At 52.4% G+C, this 15,206-nt stretch overlaps 2 protein-coding genes across 5 annotated transcripts in view; one reads left to right on the forward strand and one right to left on the reverse strand.

Moving 5' to 3' along the window:
* The window catches only part of RANBP3 (RAN binding protein 3), a 23,414-nt gene extending 14,483 nt beyond the window's left edge, over positions 1-8,931 (forward strand). For all 4 annotated transcript variants that reach the window (XM_083421632.1, XM_083421634.1, XM_083421633.1 and 1 more), the window contains 8 exons: positions 393-496; positions 664-742; positions 1,863-1,965; positions 2,751-2,875; positions 3,929-4,049; positions 4,798-4,940; positions 5,258-5,438; positions 6,168-8,931. In XM_083421632.1, the coding sequence (XP_083277758.1) occupies positions 393-496; positions 664-742; positions 1,863-1,965; positions 2,751-2,875; positions 3,929-4,049; positions 4,798-4,940; positions 5,258-5,438; positions 6,168-6,211 (900 nt within the window). In that variant the 3' untranslated portion in view covers positions 6,212-8,931. The remainder of the gene's footprint in view (positions 1-392; positions 497-663; positions 743-1,862; positions 1,966-2,750; positions 2,876-3,928; positions 4,050-4,797; positions 4,941-5,257; positions 5,439-6,167) is intronic.
* LOC310668543 (calcyphosin-like protein) lies at positions 8,858-14,499 on the reverse strand. Its single transcript, XM_083421940.1, has 5 exons — positions 14,293-14,499; positions 13,230-13,328; positions 11,822-11,999; positions 10,335-10,544; positions 8,858-9,084 (listed from the first exon to the last, which is right to left on the reverse strand). The coding sequence occupies exons 1-5, from the start codon at positions 14,397-14,399 to the stop codon at positions 8,983-8,985; spliced, it is 696 nt and encodes a 231-aa protein (XP_083278066.1). The 5' UTR covers positions 14,400-14,499; the 3' UTR covers positions 8,858-8,982.
* Between the last annotated feature and the right edge of the window lie 707 nt (positions 14,500-15,206).

Genomic DNA, 15,206 nt, shown 5'->3' on the forward strand with positions numbered 1-15,206 from the left:
CCCGGGGCACAAGTCTGGGCAGTGGGTCTGGGGGTCCTGGGCTGCCCCGATGACAAGACCCCCCCTCGCTGATGTGGGCCAAAGGAAAGCAGAGCGAGACGTTTTTGGCACCCGCTTGGCTGCCGGAAGGAGCCGTACAAGGCGTCATCCTTGGGGACTCCAGATTTGTGTTGGGTTTATTCCTGAGTCTTTTCGTCTCCCAAAGATGTCTCCGTTTTCCTAGACAGGCTCCCTTCACATCTGCCCTCCCCTCCACTTCCCTCTACGGCACATGTAGAATCTGTTTTCCTCCTCTGTGTAATAAACTGAGCTAGAGAGAGGCGCCGGCCTTCCTCAGCCCTCCCCGCCCCCCACATCTCGGCGCGTCTCACTGCTTCCCGTCTCCATCCCAGCTAGGGGACGAGGCCGACGGCGCCGTCGACGCGCAGAACTCCCGGCTCCCCAACTCGGAGGCACCTCTGGCCACAAACTACTTCCTCCAGTACATCAGCTCCAGGTGGGGAAGAGACCGCCGGCGACCCCCCTCCCCTTCCCTCGCTCTCCCTGGGTTCTGCAGCAGCCTCGAACCCCAGGTCTTCCCTCCTTCCTCTGCACCGAGAGGGCGGCGAGTCCGCCGTGTCGCTGTCGCGGGGAGAAAACACAGCGTTCCTCTTTTCCCTGCAGCATAGAAAACTCGACACACAGCGCGGAGGCCCCCAGTAACAAGTTTGTGTTTGGCCAGAACATGAGCGAGAGAGTCTTGGTGAGTCCGCCTCCATTCCTCCGTTTCCTCGAGTCCAGAGACCGAGAACAACATCCCTGCGAGGCCACTGACCGTCTGTTTGCCTTCCTCTTCGTTGCATTTCTATATATTGCTTTTTGCTTCCCGGGAGCTCAAGGCGGCCTGACTTGTGAAGGTTCCTTGGGGGCCGGGGGCCGCCTCTAAGCCCAGCCCGCCTCGCAGGGGATAGAAGGAGGAAGTGCAGGGAACCGTACACATCGCCTGAGCTCCTGGCAGTAGAAAAGCGGGGTGCAAATTCAGTCACTCAATGAATTCTTTGAATACCAAAACAAATCTAGGTTTCCCCCCCCCACTCCATTTGGGGGGCAATTGAGGTTCTGGTAAGGGACGCGGGTGGCGCTGGGTTCTAAACCACAGAGCCTAGGGCTTGCCAATCAGAAGGTCAGTGGTTCGAATCCCTGCAATGACGGGGTGAGCTCCCGTTGCTCGGTCCCTGCTCCTGTCAACCTAGCAGTTCGAAAGCACGTCAAAGTGCAAGTAGATAAATAGGTACCACTCCGGTGGGAAGGTAAACGGCGCTTTCATGCGCTGCTCTGGTTCGCCAGAAGCGGCTTAGTCCTGCTGGCCACATGACCCGGAAGCTGTACGCCGGCTCCCTCGGCCAGTAAAGCGAGATGAGCGCCGCAACCCCAGAGTCGTCTGCGACTGGACCTAATGGTCAGGGGTCCCTTCACCTTTTTACAAGGTTCTGGCAGCCGTGTCCATTGCTTCTGAGAGCTTTCAGTTCTGTAGATTTAGACAGCAAAGATGGGACGGGGTGCTTGAGCGTCCTGACTTCATAGAACCATAAAGTCTTAGAGTTGGAATCTCCGCTCAAGCATCCATGACAGATCGCCATCCAACCTCTGCTTAAAAGCCTCCAAGGAAGAAGAGCCCACAACCTCCAAAGGGAGTCCATTCCAGAATTCAAAGACTTGGGGGCAAGTCCCACCCAGGTGGGAACTTACTGCAGGGCAGCCGGCTCAGCTTCCCAGCAGGATGCGGCCCCAGGACAGCCGCCAGGTCCCGCCCCCCTGGAAGCCGGCCTGGAGCGTTTCCCCGGTAGCGTCCCTGTTTTCTGACCGCCACTCCTTTCCGGCAGAGCCCCCCCAAGTCGAGCGAAGCCAGCACGGACAGCGTCAAGGAGAACGCCGGCGGAGATTCGGGCTCGGAGTCCTCGTCGCAAGAAGCCACTCCCGAGAAAGGTACGGTCGCCGGGCTCCCTCTTCTCCCTGTCTCTCCATCGACTCAAGAGTCACACGCACCGAAGTCTGGTGGGTTTTGGCAGCTGTGCTCTTCCTTGACCCGGGTGTCAAAGCAGGAAGGGGAGGAACCGTTCGTGCTGTGATGTTTCAGAGCCCTCTGCCCTCTCCACCCCACCACCAGTAATGTGGCTTATTTTAAGGTAAGCGCGGGTGGCGCCGTGGGTTAAACCACTGAGCCTCTTGTGCTTGCCGATCAGAAGGTCGGCGGTTTGAATCCCTGCGACGGGTGAGCTCCCATTGTTCTGTCTCCGCTCCTGCCTACCTTGCTGTTCGAAAGCATACCAGTGCAAGTAGATAAATAGGTACTACTGTGGCAGGAAGGTAAACAGCATTTCCGTATCGGTCGACCCAAAAGTTGAAAAAGGAATGGGAGATTCATAGGCAGTATTTAAAAGAACATTGTCCCCATGTTAAAACTTTGGAATGCTTTGATTAACTCCTGGAATTTCATACTGTATAAAGAACACAAATAAGATATAATACAGGCTAAGTTTATTGAAAAATAGAGGCGAGTAGCAAGGAAGCAAAGAACTATCAGCAAAGAGGTCGGAAGTCGATGGCTGAAATGTTTTTGTGTTTTCGCGTTGTACTGTTTTCTTTTTTTTGTGAGTTATGTGCTGTGCTTTTATTATTATTATTATTTGTGTGTCTGTCTCATTTTTACACCAGTAAAGATTGAATTTTAATTCTAATAATAATGATGACGTGGCCTGTCCGTTCTCCAGCCAACAACATTTCAGAGTCGCTGGCCGAGTCTGCTGCAGCCTACACGAAGGCGACGGCCAGGAGGTGTCTTCTGGAGAAGGTGGAGGTGATCACGGGGGAAGAAGCCGAGAGCAACGTCCTACAGGTAAGCAGGAGAAGCAGGCAACGGCAGCCTCCCATGCGCCACATCTCTGCAGGGACATTTGCAACGTTTCAGACAGTTGGATTGGTCAGAAGCACAGCAGCTGCCAGAAGAGGACTTGAATCCTGATTTGGCAGAGGGAGCGGGCTAAACAATACAAGCGTCATATGATATACTATACTAAATATAAAATAATATACAGTCGTGCCTTGGTTCTCAAATGGAATCCATTCCAGAAGTCCATCCGACTCCTGAAACCGTTCAAAAACCAAGGCGCAGCTTCCGAGTGGCTGCAGTTCTTGTCTTCTTGATTTCTGAGCTTCTCAATTTTAGTTTTGCCAGTTCGGCATAGTCCATCGACTTGGTTTGCACCTTGTTGACTGGCGGCCCCAGTTCCCCTCGCAGCCTCCTTCACGCCAGTCTCTGCATTCTGTGCATGCTCCAGTTTCCTTTTCCCGCAGATAATAATAATAATAATAATAATAATAATAATAAATTTTATTTATACCCCGCCCTCCCCGGCCAAAGCTGGGCTCAGGGCGGCTAACAACAATCAAAGTGATCCAACATTCTAAAAACCTTTCATTATAAAAATTAATTAAAATCAAATTGATGGCAACCATTAAGTAAGATTCTGTGCAGATTGCCAGAGGAGGGGGTCAGGCTGCGCCCTGACCAAAGGCCTGGTGGAACAGCTCTGTCTTGCAGGCCCTGCGGAAAGATGTCAGGTCCCGCAGGGCCCTAGTCTCTTGGGACAGAGCGTTCCACCAGATTGGAGCCGCAGCCGAGAAAGCCCTGGCTCTAGTTGAGGCCAGCCTAACCTCTCTGAGGCCTGGGATCTTCAGGATATTTTTATTTGCAGACCGTAAGTTCTTCTGTGGAACATACCAGGAGAGGCGGTCCCGTAGGTAGATGCTCCTTGCTGCCGCCTCCGCCTTCTGCGCTGGGCCCGTCCTGGAGTTCCTGTTCACGGGGCTTTGCGGTCTTTCCTCCCGCAGCTTTCGATCTCTGCTGCCTTCGCCGCTAACGTCGTTCAGCCCCTTTCCTCTGTTTCAGATACAATGCAAGTTGTTTGTCTTTGATAAGAACTCCCAGTCTTGGGTCGAAAGAGGCCGGGGACTCCTGCGGCTCAACGACATGGCTTCCACGGACGACGGGACGCTACAGTCGCGCCTTGGTAAGAGAGGGGCAGAGAGGGAGCCCCTGGGAACTGGGGGCCGCAGCCGGGGGCCAGCCGGGGAAGGGTCTGCCAGGGGAAGCCGGTCGTTGGGGCTGAGCAAGACCCCCAGAGGAGATAGATCACTTCCTTAGAAAGATACTCAAATGCCACTGATTCCGATGGAAACGAGGAGGAGCTTTCTGACAGCAAGATGATGCAATAATGATGAGGATAATAAAGTTTATGCCCCGCCCATCTGGCTCGGTTTCCCCAGACACTCTGGGCGGCTCCCAGCAGAACATTAAAAACACCATCAAACATTAAAAGCCTCCCTAAACAGGGCTGCCTTCAGATGTCTTCTGAAAGTCATTTTGTTGTTAATAATGATAATAATAATAATTTAGTATTTATACCCTGCCCATCCAGCTGGGTTCCCCCAGCCACTCCGGGTGGCTCCCAACAGATTAAAAACAGAATTAAACACCAAACATTAAAATCTTCCCTGAACAGGGCTGCCTTCAGATGTCTTCTGAAAGTCAGATAGTTGTTTATCTCCTTGACATCTGGTGGGAGGGCGTTCCACAGGGCAGGCGCCACCACCGAGAAGGCCCTCTGCCTGGTTCCCTGTCACCTTGCTTCTCGCAATGAGGGAACCGCCAGAAGGCCCTCGGGAGGAGGACCCCGGTGTCCGGGGTGGACGATAGGGGTAGAGACGCTGTGATCCGAAATAAAACGCTTGTTGCTCTTTTGAAATCTCTCTCCTCAGTGATGAGAACGCAAGGCAGCCTTCGGCTCATCCTGAACACCAAACTGTGGGCTCAGATGCAGATCGACAAAGCAAGCGAAAAGAGCATCCGAATCACAGCGATGGACACAGAGGACCAAGGAGTCAAGGTCTTCCTTATATCGGTAAGGAGGGGGGATACGCGTGTGTCATACTTTCCCCCCTAAACTGACGCAGAAATTGCATTAGCCTAAATTGAATTTTTTAAAAAAATATCTGCCCAATTTTTCTATGCCAGAGATGCATTTTAAATAAAAGCGCACATTCTACTCATGTAAAAACGCGCTGACTCCGCGGGCCAGATTGAGAAGGCGCTTGGGCCGGATCCGGCCCCCGGGCCTTACGTTTGCCTACCCCTGCATTAGGGGTACATTAGGAAGAAGAAGGGGGGAAGAGGGTCCCCCCACCCGCTTTTGAGAGCGAGCCCTTCTTTGCCCCGCAGGCCAGCTCCAAAGACACGGGGCAGCTCTACGCGGCCTTGCACCACCGGATCCTGGCCTTGCGGAGTCGGGTGGAGCAGGAGCAGGAAGCCAGCAGCGCAGCGCCGGAGCCCGAAGTGACCCAGTCCAACGAGGAAGACAGCGACGACGACGTCCTCGCCCCCTCGGGGTCGCCCGGAAGTGGTGAGCCAGGGCGGCGGGAGGAGGCCGGGGCTCCCTTTTCCAGGGGCCTTAATCTCCCACGTTTTTCGGCGTTGCATTTTCAGTTTCCTAGACTGGGGGCTTTACTAATGGCGGATTTGCAAGGAATGGGGTTTTTTTTTGGGGGGGGGGTGAAAGGGAGATAACACAGCATTTTAGAGTGTTTGGGAATGTTTATTATTGTTATTTATTTCTATCCTGCCAATCTGGCTGATGTTTTAATGTCTTTTCAACCCTTTGTTGGAAGCCGCCCAGAGTGGCTGGGGAAACCAACCAGATGGGTGGGGTATAAAGAATAAATTATTGTATTATTTTTATTACTTTTAAAAAAACCAAAAATCCGCTGTAATTGCTCCCTCCCAACTTTGCTCAAACTCCCAACTTTCCACAACCCTCAAAGAACGGTGCAAGGCTTTGCTGTTGCCGTTTTTGCTCCATTTTCATGTTCTCTTAAGATCGTTTTTGCCCCTTTGTGTGCCGGCTTCGCAGCGAGCCCTTGAGGGCGTTTATATGGAGGGTTGTCCATTATCCTATTTCGTGGGTTTTATTTTTTTATTTGCATGTTATTTGGATTTATTTGGCAGCAACAGAAAATTCTTAATGAAGCGTTAGGGGCGGGGAAAATAACTGTAGTCGCCTGGAGCCGCGCTCTGGTCTCCCTAGGTGAGCGGCCGATTTTGCATCACCTCCTTCTCTCCCCCCCACCCGCAGGTCCCACCAACGAAGGGGACGGGCAGACGACGGGCGGCACATAGCAGCCACGATCCGCGCCGCCGGCAAGAGCCGCCTCCCCCCACCGACACCACCGCCTTCTTTGCAGACCCCCCTCTCGCGGGGCGGGGAGGGCCGCCCTCCCTCCGACCAGCTCTTGCTCCGGGCAGCGACGGAAGCGCTCGAGATTGACGAACTCTGCACATCCCAGTTCTGGTTTTTTCTTTTTTTTTTTTTCTTTCCCCCCTTCCTCCCCCATCGTGCGTTGGACTTTTGGGGGGGTGGGGCAGGGGGGGGGCGGATCTGTCGATTCCATATTAAAACGAGAAAACGCAGCGGACTTTGGACAAAACAGGCTGAATGTGGTTTTGGGACATGTACAAAAAGAGAAAGAAAATGCTCATCATATTGATGAGCCCAGGGGGGAGAGGAATCCCCTTTTCCTCCCTTCCTCTCTCTGCCCCCCTCCACACTTGGCGAATATTTGACGGGGGGGGGAGGCACCTTGAGACTTGCCACAACTTGCCCACGGGGAAACCTCCCGATTCTCCTCTCCGGTAGCCCTCCAGGCCTGCGCTACAGACGAATCCCTCCTCCGACCGCCATCCCTGCCGGATTCCACACGGAAGACTCTCTTCTCTCCCCCACCCCAATTTGCCATTTTTCCTCCTCTTTTTTTTTAAGAAAAACACACTCGCCCCGGCAGAAGAACCTTTTGCTCCCGTCTCACAGCTGACGGACATCTCTTGTTGTGTTTTCTCCTTCCTCGCCCCCAAACATCTACCCAATCGTGGCTGACGTGGAGAGACGATTTGCTAATTCTTTTTTTGGGGGGGGTTCTTTTTAAACTATGCCTTTTCCCCCAGTTACATCTCACCAGGCCGATTCCTTCCTCCGGTTTGTTGTTGTTGTTGTTATTACTACTGGTTTGCCTGGCTTCAGTCGTGGCAGAAACTTCTCCTCAAAAGCTAGCCCCCCCAGTTTTGAACCAGATCCTCCATCTCTCTTGTGCGTTGAGCAAATGGGGGGGGGAACCTTCTTCTCTGTTCTTATTTAAGACAAGCAAAGCCATATATATATATATTAACACACACACATATATATATAACTGGCGCCAATGTGTCTGTCGGCTTGTGTGTGCGTTGGTTTTTCCTTCTTAGCAAGTCCCCCCCCCCCCCCTCAAATTTCCGCCTGGTCTTGTCACGGTGCTAGTCAGCCGATTTGGAGGGTGAGAAGGGGCTTTGATTTGCTCCCCCCGCCCCGCCCGATCCGGGAATATTTGCTGGGCACACAAAGAGAAAAGAGATACCCGCCCCAAGCGCCTTTCCCCTCGGTCAGCCGACCTGGGGTTTTGGGTCTGTGTGTTTATTTCATTTCTGGCTTGGTAAAAACTTGCTGCTGTGTGTTATTATTATTATTACTTTAAAAATCGGAATGTGCCCTGGAATCGCCATCTTTAGGGCAGGGCAGGGGGTGGGATCGTATTCTCTGCCCCTGTGGCTTTTTGCCAGCCAAAGAAGGTCATCTCTGTCATTTTCTGGATTTCTAGTGGGTAGCGAAGATGCCTCCGGGGTAAAACAAAGGCGGCCTCAAAGCGTATGTGGCCGGGAACCAGACATCGCACCCTTCAGGTTCTGGGTGGGGGCGCAAGCGGGATTTGGGGGACGCCCCCTTGCTCCCTACACCTCGGCCGGGCCGCGCATGAAACAGCTGGCAAGAAGGCGGAGGGGGGGAGACACACCGATCCACGGAGAATGGTTGGAAAAGCAGGCCGCTACTCCTGCTGGGAGACAGTTCCCAAGTCAACAGGGCCGTGCCTGGTGGGGCGCCTCGGTGCGGCTGAACTACGACTCCCATCTAGTCCAGGAAGGCGGGAGTTCTAGTTTACCAGTGCCTAGAAGGCAAAAGGGCGCTCTTGCCCCTTGAGCCGAGGCAGCCCCAGCTCCTGTCCCCCCCGGCAGGACAGCTCCTCCGGGGCAGGCTGTTTCCGCCTCTCCGAAGAGTGACAACTTTTCCGACTCTTTGTTTTTACCGGAGAAAATTGGGTGGGAAAATCTGGTCCTCGGCGTGAGAGAGAGAGAGACTCGCAAGATGTGCGTTTACGCAGGCGTGGCAAGGGGGCTGAGGGCTCCCCCGTTTGGGTCTCGCATGTGCGAAAGGGTTCGCAAGAGGGCAGCGCTTGAATGGTTCCAGTGGTTAACGTTGCATTGAATGTGTTTAAACAGTTTTCCTCCCACAGAGTTCATCCTTTCGGGGGGGCGGAAAGAAATTATACACACACATATATATATATCTGGCAGCTATTTATGGATGTGGTTTGGAGCCGCACACAGGTCACTTGTGGCGAAAGAAGAGGAGAGGGCGGACGGGAAGATGGAATTTTTAAAATAATTTCTCGTCTCTCGTTTCCTGTGCATACTTTAGCCGGTCAGAAAACACTGTTTTTTCCCCTTTTCTGTCCCCCCTCCCTGGCCCTGCGTTTTATTACGGCCCCCTTATTCCTCTCCCCAGGGATAGAGGAAGGTTGGCTGGGCCAGAGAAGAAGGCTGCTGCGTTGAAACTTTCCCCTTCCTTCCCCCCCGTTTTCAACGCTCCCCCCGCCGCCTGCCCACTTCGAGCCCAACTAGTTGGGGAAAAAGCAAAATACGATTTCCCCCCCAAAAAGCAAAAGACTCAGACAACGCCCCCTGTGTTTTGGAAGATTTCTGTACAATTGTCATATCAGATGTATTTGGGAATTACATTAAAAAAAAAAGAGACAAAACTTGTAACAAGAAGTCCTCGCTTGCTTGGCTGGGTTTTTCTTCCGTTCTCGCTAAATCTTCCAGGCGGCTTTCACCATGCCCACGAAATAGTCGTCGCTGTCGATGGAGGCGCTGACTGCGCTGTAGTAGTTGAGGAACTCCTCAGCCGTCACCTGCGGGTACAGAAAAGCCTGACGGGTCTGCCGCCCTCACGACCATTTCTTCCTGCCTTGCCGGGGGTCAGACTACAGGACCCTCAGGGATCCCATCCAACTCTGCAGTTCTCGGATTCTAGGGTCGTCGTTATGTAAGTACTAACCAAAGTTATATGCCTCTTTTCACCCATAGATCTTGGGGCAGTTCTCGGCGTAAAAATACAAGGTGAAAACCAACTAGGTTTTTCTTTCCAGGCAGGGCGAATATCTATGGCCCTCCCCTAATTTATTATTTCTATTCTTAATAATCGCCCCAGCTAACTGGGTTGTCCCAGCCAGTCTGGGCAGCTCGCAACAGAATATTAAAGGCACAATAAAACATCAAACATTAAAAACGTCCCTGTCAGGGCTGCCTTCAGATGTCTTCTAAAAGTCAGATGGTTTATTGCCTTGATGGGAAGGGCATTCCACAGGGTGGGCGCCACCACCGAGAAGGCCCTCTGCCTGGTTCCCTGCAACCTTGTTCTTGCAGGGAGGGAACTGCCAGAAGGGTGGAGACACTCCTTCAGGGATGCTGGGCCATTTAGGGCTTTCAAGGTCAGCACCAACCCTTTGAATTGTGCTCGGAAACGTACTGAGAGCCAATGCAGATCTCTAGAAACTGGGGTTATATGGTTTTGGCGCCGCTCCCAGTCCCCAGTCTGGCTGCCACATTCTGAATTAGTTGCAGTTTCCAGGTCACCTTCAGAGGGAGCCCCACGGAGAGCGCATGGCAGTAGTCCAAGCGGGAGATAACCAGAGCATGCCCCACTCTGGCCAGACAGTCTGTGGGCAGGGAGGGTCTCATCCTGCATACCAGATGGATCATTTATTCCTGCATTGCCGGGGGTCAGACTAAAGGACCCTCCGGGTCCCATTGGTCTCTGCAGTTCTAGGATTCTAGTAATTATATAAGCTTTCAGACCTCCTTTCACCCATAGATCTCAGGGCGCTTCTCGACATAAGGTGAAAACCAGCCTGGTTTTTATGTCCAGGCAGGCAAACTATCTGTGGCCCTTGGCTCTGGGACCCCCAAGAGCCAGCAGGGGCAATGGTTAGCGATGCGGGTGGGAGGAGCGGCAGCCAAAACGGCAGGTTACTCCATCCCGAAGGACCTGAGAAGAGCTGTGCCGGATCCGGCCAGCGGCCCATCGAGCCCCCTGCTGGGGAAAAGCTTCCCGCATTTACGGGGGTTGGACTAGATGACTCTGGGTGTCCCTTCCTCTCACCTTCCCGTTCTTGTCGTCCGGGGAGTCAAAGCTGTCCAGGAAAGAACGGAAGACCTGCTCCTCCGTCCACTCGCCGCTCTTGAACTTGGGGTGGGAGCGGCCGTTGTAGACCCCGCGAAGGTCCTCCACCGTCACCAGGCCGTCCCCCGTCCGGTCCAGTTTTTGGAAGGCCTGGCGAATGACCTCCTTCCTGGCTTCGGACATGGGGGGCTGGGAGGAGAAGCAGAGGGAGAGAGAGAGAGGCAAGGTGGGAGTTTCTGTCAGTTACTAAGGGGGTGTAGCAAAGGAATTTCCCTGTATTGCAAAAATAGATGAACCCTAAACTGTCACAGGCAACATGCAGCTAATAAGAATATAAGTACAGTGGTGCCTCGCAAGACGAAAAGAATCCATTCCGCAAGTCTCTTCATCTTGCGGTTTTTTCCGTCTTGCGAAGCAAGCCCATTAGCGGATTAGCGCTATTAGCGGCTATTAAAGGCTTAAGGGGTTAGCGGATTAGCTACTAAAAGGCTATTAGCGGCTTAGATCAGCTGATAAGCGGCTTAGATCATCTGTTAAGCGGCTTAGGGGCTTGGGAAAAAGGGGGGGGGGACCCCAGGAATCGCAAGGCATTTTCGTCTTGCAAAGCAAACCCATAGCAAATTCGTCCTGCGAAGCACCTCCAAAACGGAAAACCCTTTCGTCTAGCGGGTTTTCCGTCTTGCGAGGCATTCGTCTTGCGGGGCACCACTGTAATGTGTGTGGATAAATAGATAGATAGATAGATAGATGGATGGATGACGGATGCAGGTACCAAATTAGAACAAGTAGTCAAATAATACCACAAGCCTTTCAACAGTCACAACCCAGTAACCTTGCGATAATAGAAGCTCCAAGCGTAGAAATTCTTAAACAGAAAGTATGCAATAGAATCGCAGAGAATGAGAGCCTATCGTTGTTGCGTGAACGGAATTGGGTATTAGTTACTAATGTTCTTATTAGCCGTGGTGTTGGCTGTGATTGTTTAAAGTTGCTAGGCAGGGGCAGCAACGTGGATGGGTGGCAGGGAAGTATAAAGGAGGTTTTGCGACCTTTTTAGTTCAAGGAAAAATGGGGTAATGGGATGCAGGCTTTATAAGAAATAAAACTCTCTAATTCATGGGCATACACCGAAGCTGAGCATTGGGAAATTTGGGATGGATAAAAGGAAGAACATCTTCATGAAGTGCAGAGTTAAACAGCGGAACTCTCTGCCACTGGAGGCAGGGACGACCACCAACTTTGGAAAGAGGATCGGACAACTTAGAGGAGGAGTGCTTCTGAATTTATTTATTTGATCCGTATACCACCTTTCGTCATGAGATCCCAGGGCAGTTCACAGAATAAAACGCAAGGATTAAAGCAAGCAGGGCCCGTTGCAGAGAGTTTCTGCTGCTGCGGCACGGAAATGGAGCCCCCATGGATGGAGGCAGTCTACATTAGAACGGCAAGGAACAAGACTCGCTCACCCGCAAGGCCTCCAGGAATTCGTCAAAGTCCAGCGTGCCGCTCCGGTTCTTGTCACAGAAGGCGAAAATCTCCTGCACTTCGGCCCGTTCCAGGGGGACCCCTGCGTCATGGAGCCCCTGTAGAAATTCCTCCAGGTCCAGAGTTTTGCTCCGGTCGTCATCCATGACCCGGAAAAACCTGCAAGAGGAGAAAAGGAAGGTTTTGCATTTCCGTGAGATATTTGTTTTATTTATTTTATATATTCCGCTGGAGTGCAAAAAGGAAATGGACAAAGTGGTCTACAGGAAGGATGAAATGGTAAACTTGCCAGTGAAAACAGCTGTTTAAAGCGTTTGCAATTCAATTTTAATCGCTAATCTTGGGGGGGGGGGGAGCAATTGAAACACATGCCAATATTTCTGGACAAGATAACAAAATGGTGCTTTTAGAGGGGGCACGGGGGGTATGCGTACCTGTCAGAGCTGGCTCCGGGTCCCAGCTCACCAAGGACCAACGCTAGCCGATAGTATAGTATCAAAGTCTTTATTGAAGAATAGTTTGCATTTCAAAGCCTCAGCGTCCCAGCTCTACGTCTGAACTCTAGACCGGCGAAGCTCCATCTGAGTCTTCGCCCCCTGCGCACCAGTTTAACACTCTAATCTTACTCCACCTCTTCCTTCTCTCTCTCTTCCTCTGGGTCTTACTACCCCCCGGGGTCTCATTCCTCCTGGACTCTTCCGACGCAGAGCTTGACCCCTCTGACTCCTCCCCCTCTCTTCGGCGGGCTTTAGGACCTGGCTCCCTACCCGGGCTGCCCACCTTGCCGCCCTCCTGTACATTTGAACTTGGCGCGCGCGCGTTTAACTTTCCTGATGACCGTTTCCTCGCTCCCTGACGAGGGTGTGGTCACTCCTGCCTCACGTTCTCCCGCTGCCCGCGCGCCCCCTGATCCCGATGCTTGGGACTCCTCCCCCCTACTGCCCTCTGGGGGGGACGCTGGTCCGGATTTCCAGCTGCTACTCTCTGAGTCCCCTCTGGCCCCTTCTTCCTGAGGTGCCCCCCTTGGCACTCCCCTTGCCCTGACCATGGGGGCCCCTTTCTGTGAATCTTCCGAGTCACTGGAGAGACTCAGAGACCTCGGACTGCTGTCTTCGCTGACATTTCCTTCAGACTCCTCCCCCTCGCTCTCCATTTCCTCCCTCTCCTGTGACTCTGCTCCTGAACCCCTGACAGTACCCCTAAAAATTTTGTGAATCATTTGTACTTTTGTCCATTTACTGTGTTTATTTCCCCCGATTTGAACGATAAATTGGTGATTTTCTTGAGTCAAAATGAGAGTACCCCTAAACATATTTTAGGGGAAAAAGCTCTGGTTTTCAGCAAGAAATGAGTAATGGCCGCCAGACAAAGTAAATTTCCTTTACATACCTGGCCAGCCCCTTAATCCCTGAGGCTCCTCTTTCCAGACACTTGGCCCGGAGTTTCACGATGGCACCCGTCTCCATTTTGACCTCTGCGCCGGGGAATCTGCGGAGGGAAAAAGACACCCAGGGTGGATCGGGCCCCTCGCCCTCTTCCCTGTCGCCCTGCTCAGATGTGTTGTAATGAATGAACCCAATGTTCAGTCATTGCGGGCCCACCGAATTTTCTGGCGTAATCAGTTGGGAGGGGACCCTAAGGGTCATCCAGCCCAACCCCCTGCAATGCTCGGGAGCAAATGGTCCCCAAAACACCTTCGCTGCCACCAGCTGTGGTTAAGGTGCCATCGAGGAGGCCAGAGTATTTAAGAATACAGTGGTCCCTTTGCTCTGTTCTGGAAGTCCATTCCACAACCAAGGCACACTTTCCCATAGAAAGGAATGCAAATCTGTTCCAGACTTTTAAAAGCAACCCCTAAAACTGCAATTTAACGTGAATTTTACTATCTAACGAGACCATCGATCCATAAAATGAAAGCAAGAATCAGTGTGCTGTACTTTAAACAAGGCAATATTGTAGATAAAAATTAAAAGAAAAATTGGCCCCCCTCTGGAGCCTCCAGGATGTTGGGAAACTCCCCGTCCGCCGGCTCCCTCCTTCCCAAACCACGTCTGCCTTCCTTCGCTGCTCTTGGCTCCGCTCTTCCAAAATCCGTCTCGGACCACGACCCGGAATTGCCTCTTGGACGGGGCTCAACCTCGCCTTGGTTTTGCAACCTCCACTTAAATCTCCCTCCTTGGCTCTTTGGGGAATTAAATTTAAGTCTTCCCTCGGCTGAGATCAAACCAGCCAGCGCATCCCAAGACCCAGGGGAGACGGGAGGACATTGCAAAAGGCCTCTGGCCTTGTGCAGAGTGCTCTCCTGGACTTTGCTGCCGGGATGAGGCAAACCTTGCTTCCAACATGCAGGGTGAAGTAATAAAACCCCCTTAATTTCCACGGGACTATTGGGAGCAGTTTAGAGAGAGCAGTTAAAAGGACATTATTATTCTTTCTTTGCAAAACCTCCTACCTGGGTGTGTTTCGTCTTCTGCTTCCTGGCGGCGGCTGAGCTCCCCCTGGCAAACTTCCTTGCACAGAGCTGGCGGCGATCCTGAGTTTGCTGGCAGGCGTCTCCATAGCAATATCGGCCGGTTGCCAGGAGGCGCCTTCGGGGCCGGGCTGGCAGCCCAGGGGAAGGCCTGGCAGGCAGGCGCAGCAATTGGCAGAGCAAGAGAGTCCAGCCTGCAAAGGAGTGTGCCACGTCGGGTTGGGAGCCCTCGAGGATCCTGGTGTCTCTTGCCGGGCCAGGGGAAAATAGTAATTTGTGGGGTGGCACAGAAGGGGCGACGTGCAATTTCAAGGTGGGCACGCTGAGCCCCATGTATTGCAGGGGGTTGATCTAGATGACCCCTAGGGGAGCCATTCAAATCCACCTCAATGGTGTAACGTTGGAAAGTGTTGATCACTTCTCCTACCTGGGCAGTTATCTTTCCACAAGGGCCAACATTGATGCCAAAATCCAGCATCGCCTGAGCTCTGCGGGTGCAGCTTTCTCCCGATTGAAGTGCAGAGTGTTTGAGAACCGGGACACATTCGCAGGGAAGCCAAAATGCTTGTTTGCAAAACTATTGTACTACCAACCTTGCTGTCTGCTTGTGAAACATGGACCACTTACTAATGCCATCTCCATCTTCTCAAAAGATTCCATCAACGGTGTCTCTGAAATATTTTACACATCACCTGGGAAGACAGGAGAACTAATGCCAGTTTACTGGAAGAAGCAAAGATCACCAGTGTTGAAGCGATGATTCTTCAACATCAACTTCGTTGGACTGGTCATGTTGTGAGGATGCCTGATGATCGTCTTCCAAAGCAACTCCTCTATTCCGAACTTAAAAATGGAAAGCGTAATGCTGGTGGTCAACAAGAGAGGTTCAAAGACTC

This window comes from Podarcis tiliguerta (assembly GCF_965153285.1).
Source record: "Podarcis tiliguerta genome assembly, chromosome: 18".
NCBI lineage: Eukaryota > Metazoa > Chordata > Lepidosauria > Squamata > Lacertidae > Podarcis > Podarcis tiliguerta.

What these genes read in the sequence shown, in the direction of transcription:
- LOC310668543 (XM_083421940.1), bottom strand. Translation starts at nt 14,399, where the DNA reads ATGGAGACGCCTGCCAGCAAACTCAGGATCGCCGCCAGCTCTGTGCAA. An exon ending in AGAAGACGAAACACACCCAG is followed by an intron (nt 13,329 to 14,292) that starts GTAGGAGGTTTT and finishes TTCCCTCCGCAG; the next exon opens with ATTCCCCGGCGCAGAGGTCA. An exon ending in CGGACGACAAGAACGGGAAG is followed by an intron (nt 9,085 to 10,334) that starts GTGAGAGGAAGG and finishes CTGTACCCGCAG; the next exon opens with GTGACGGCTGAGGAGTTCCT.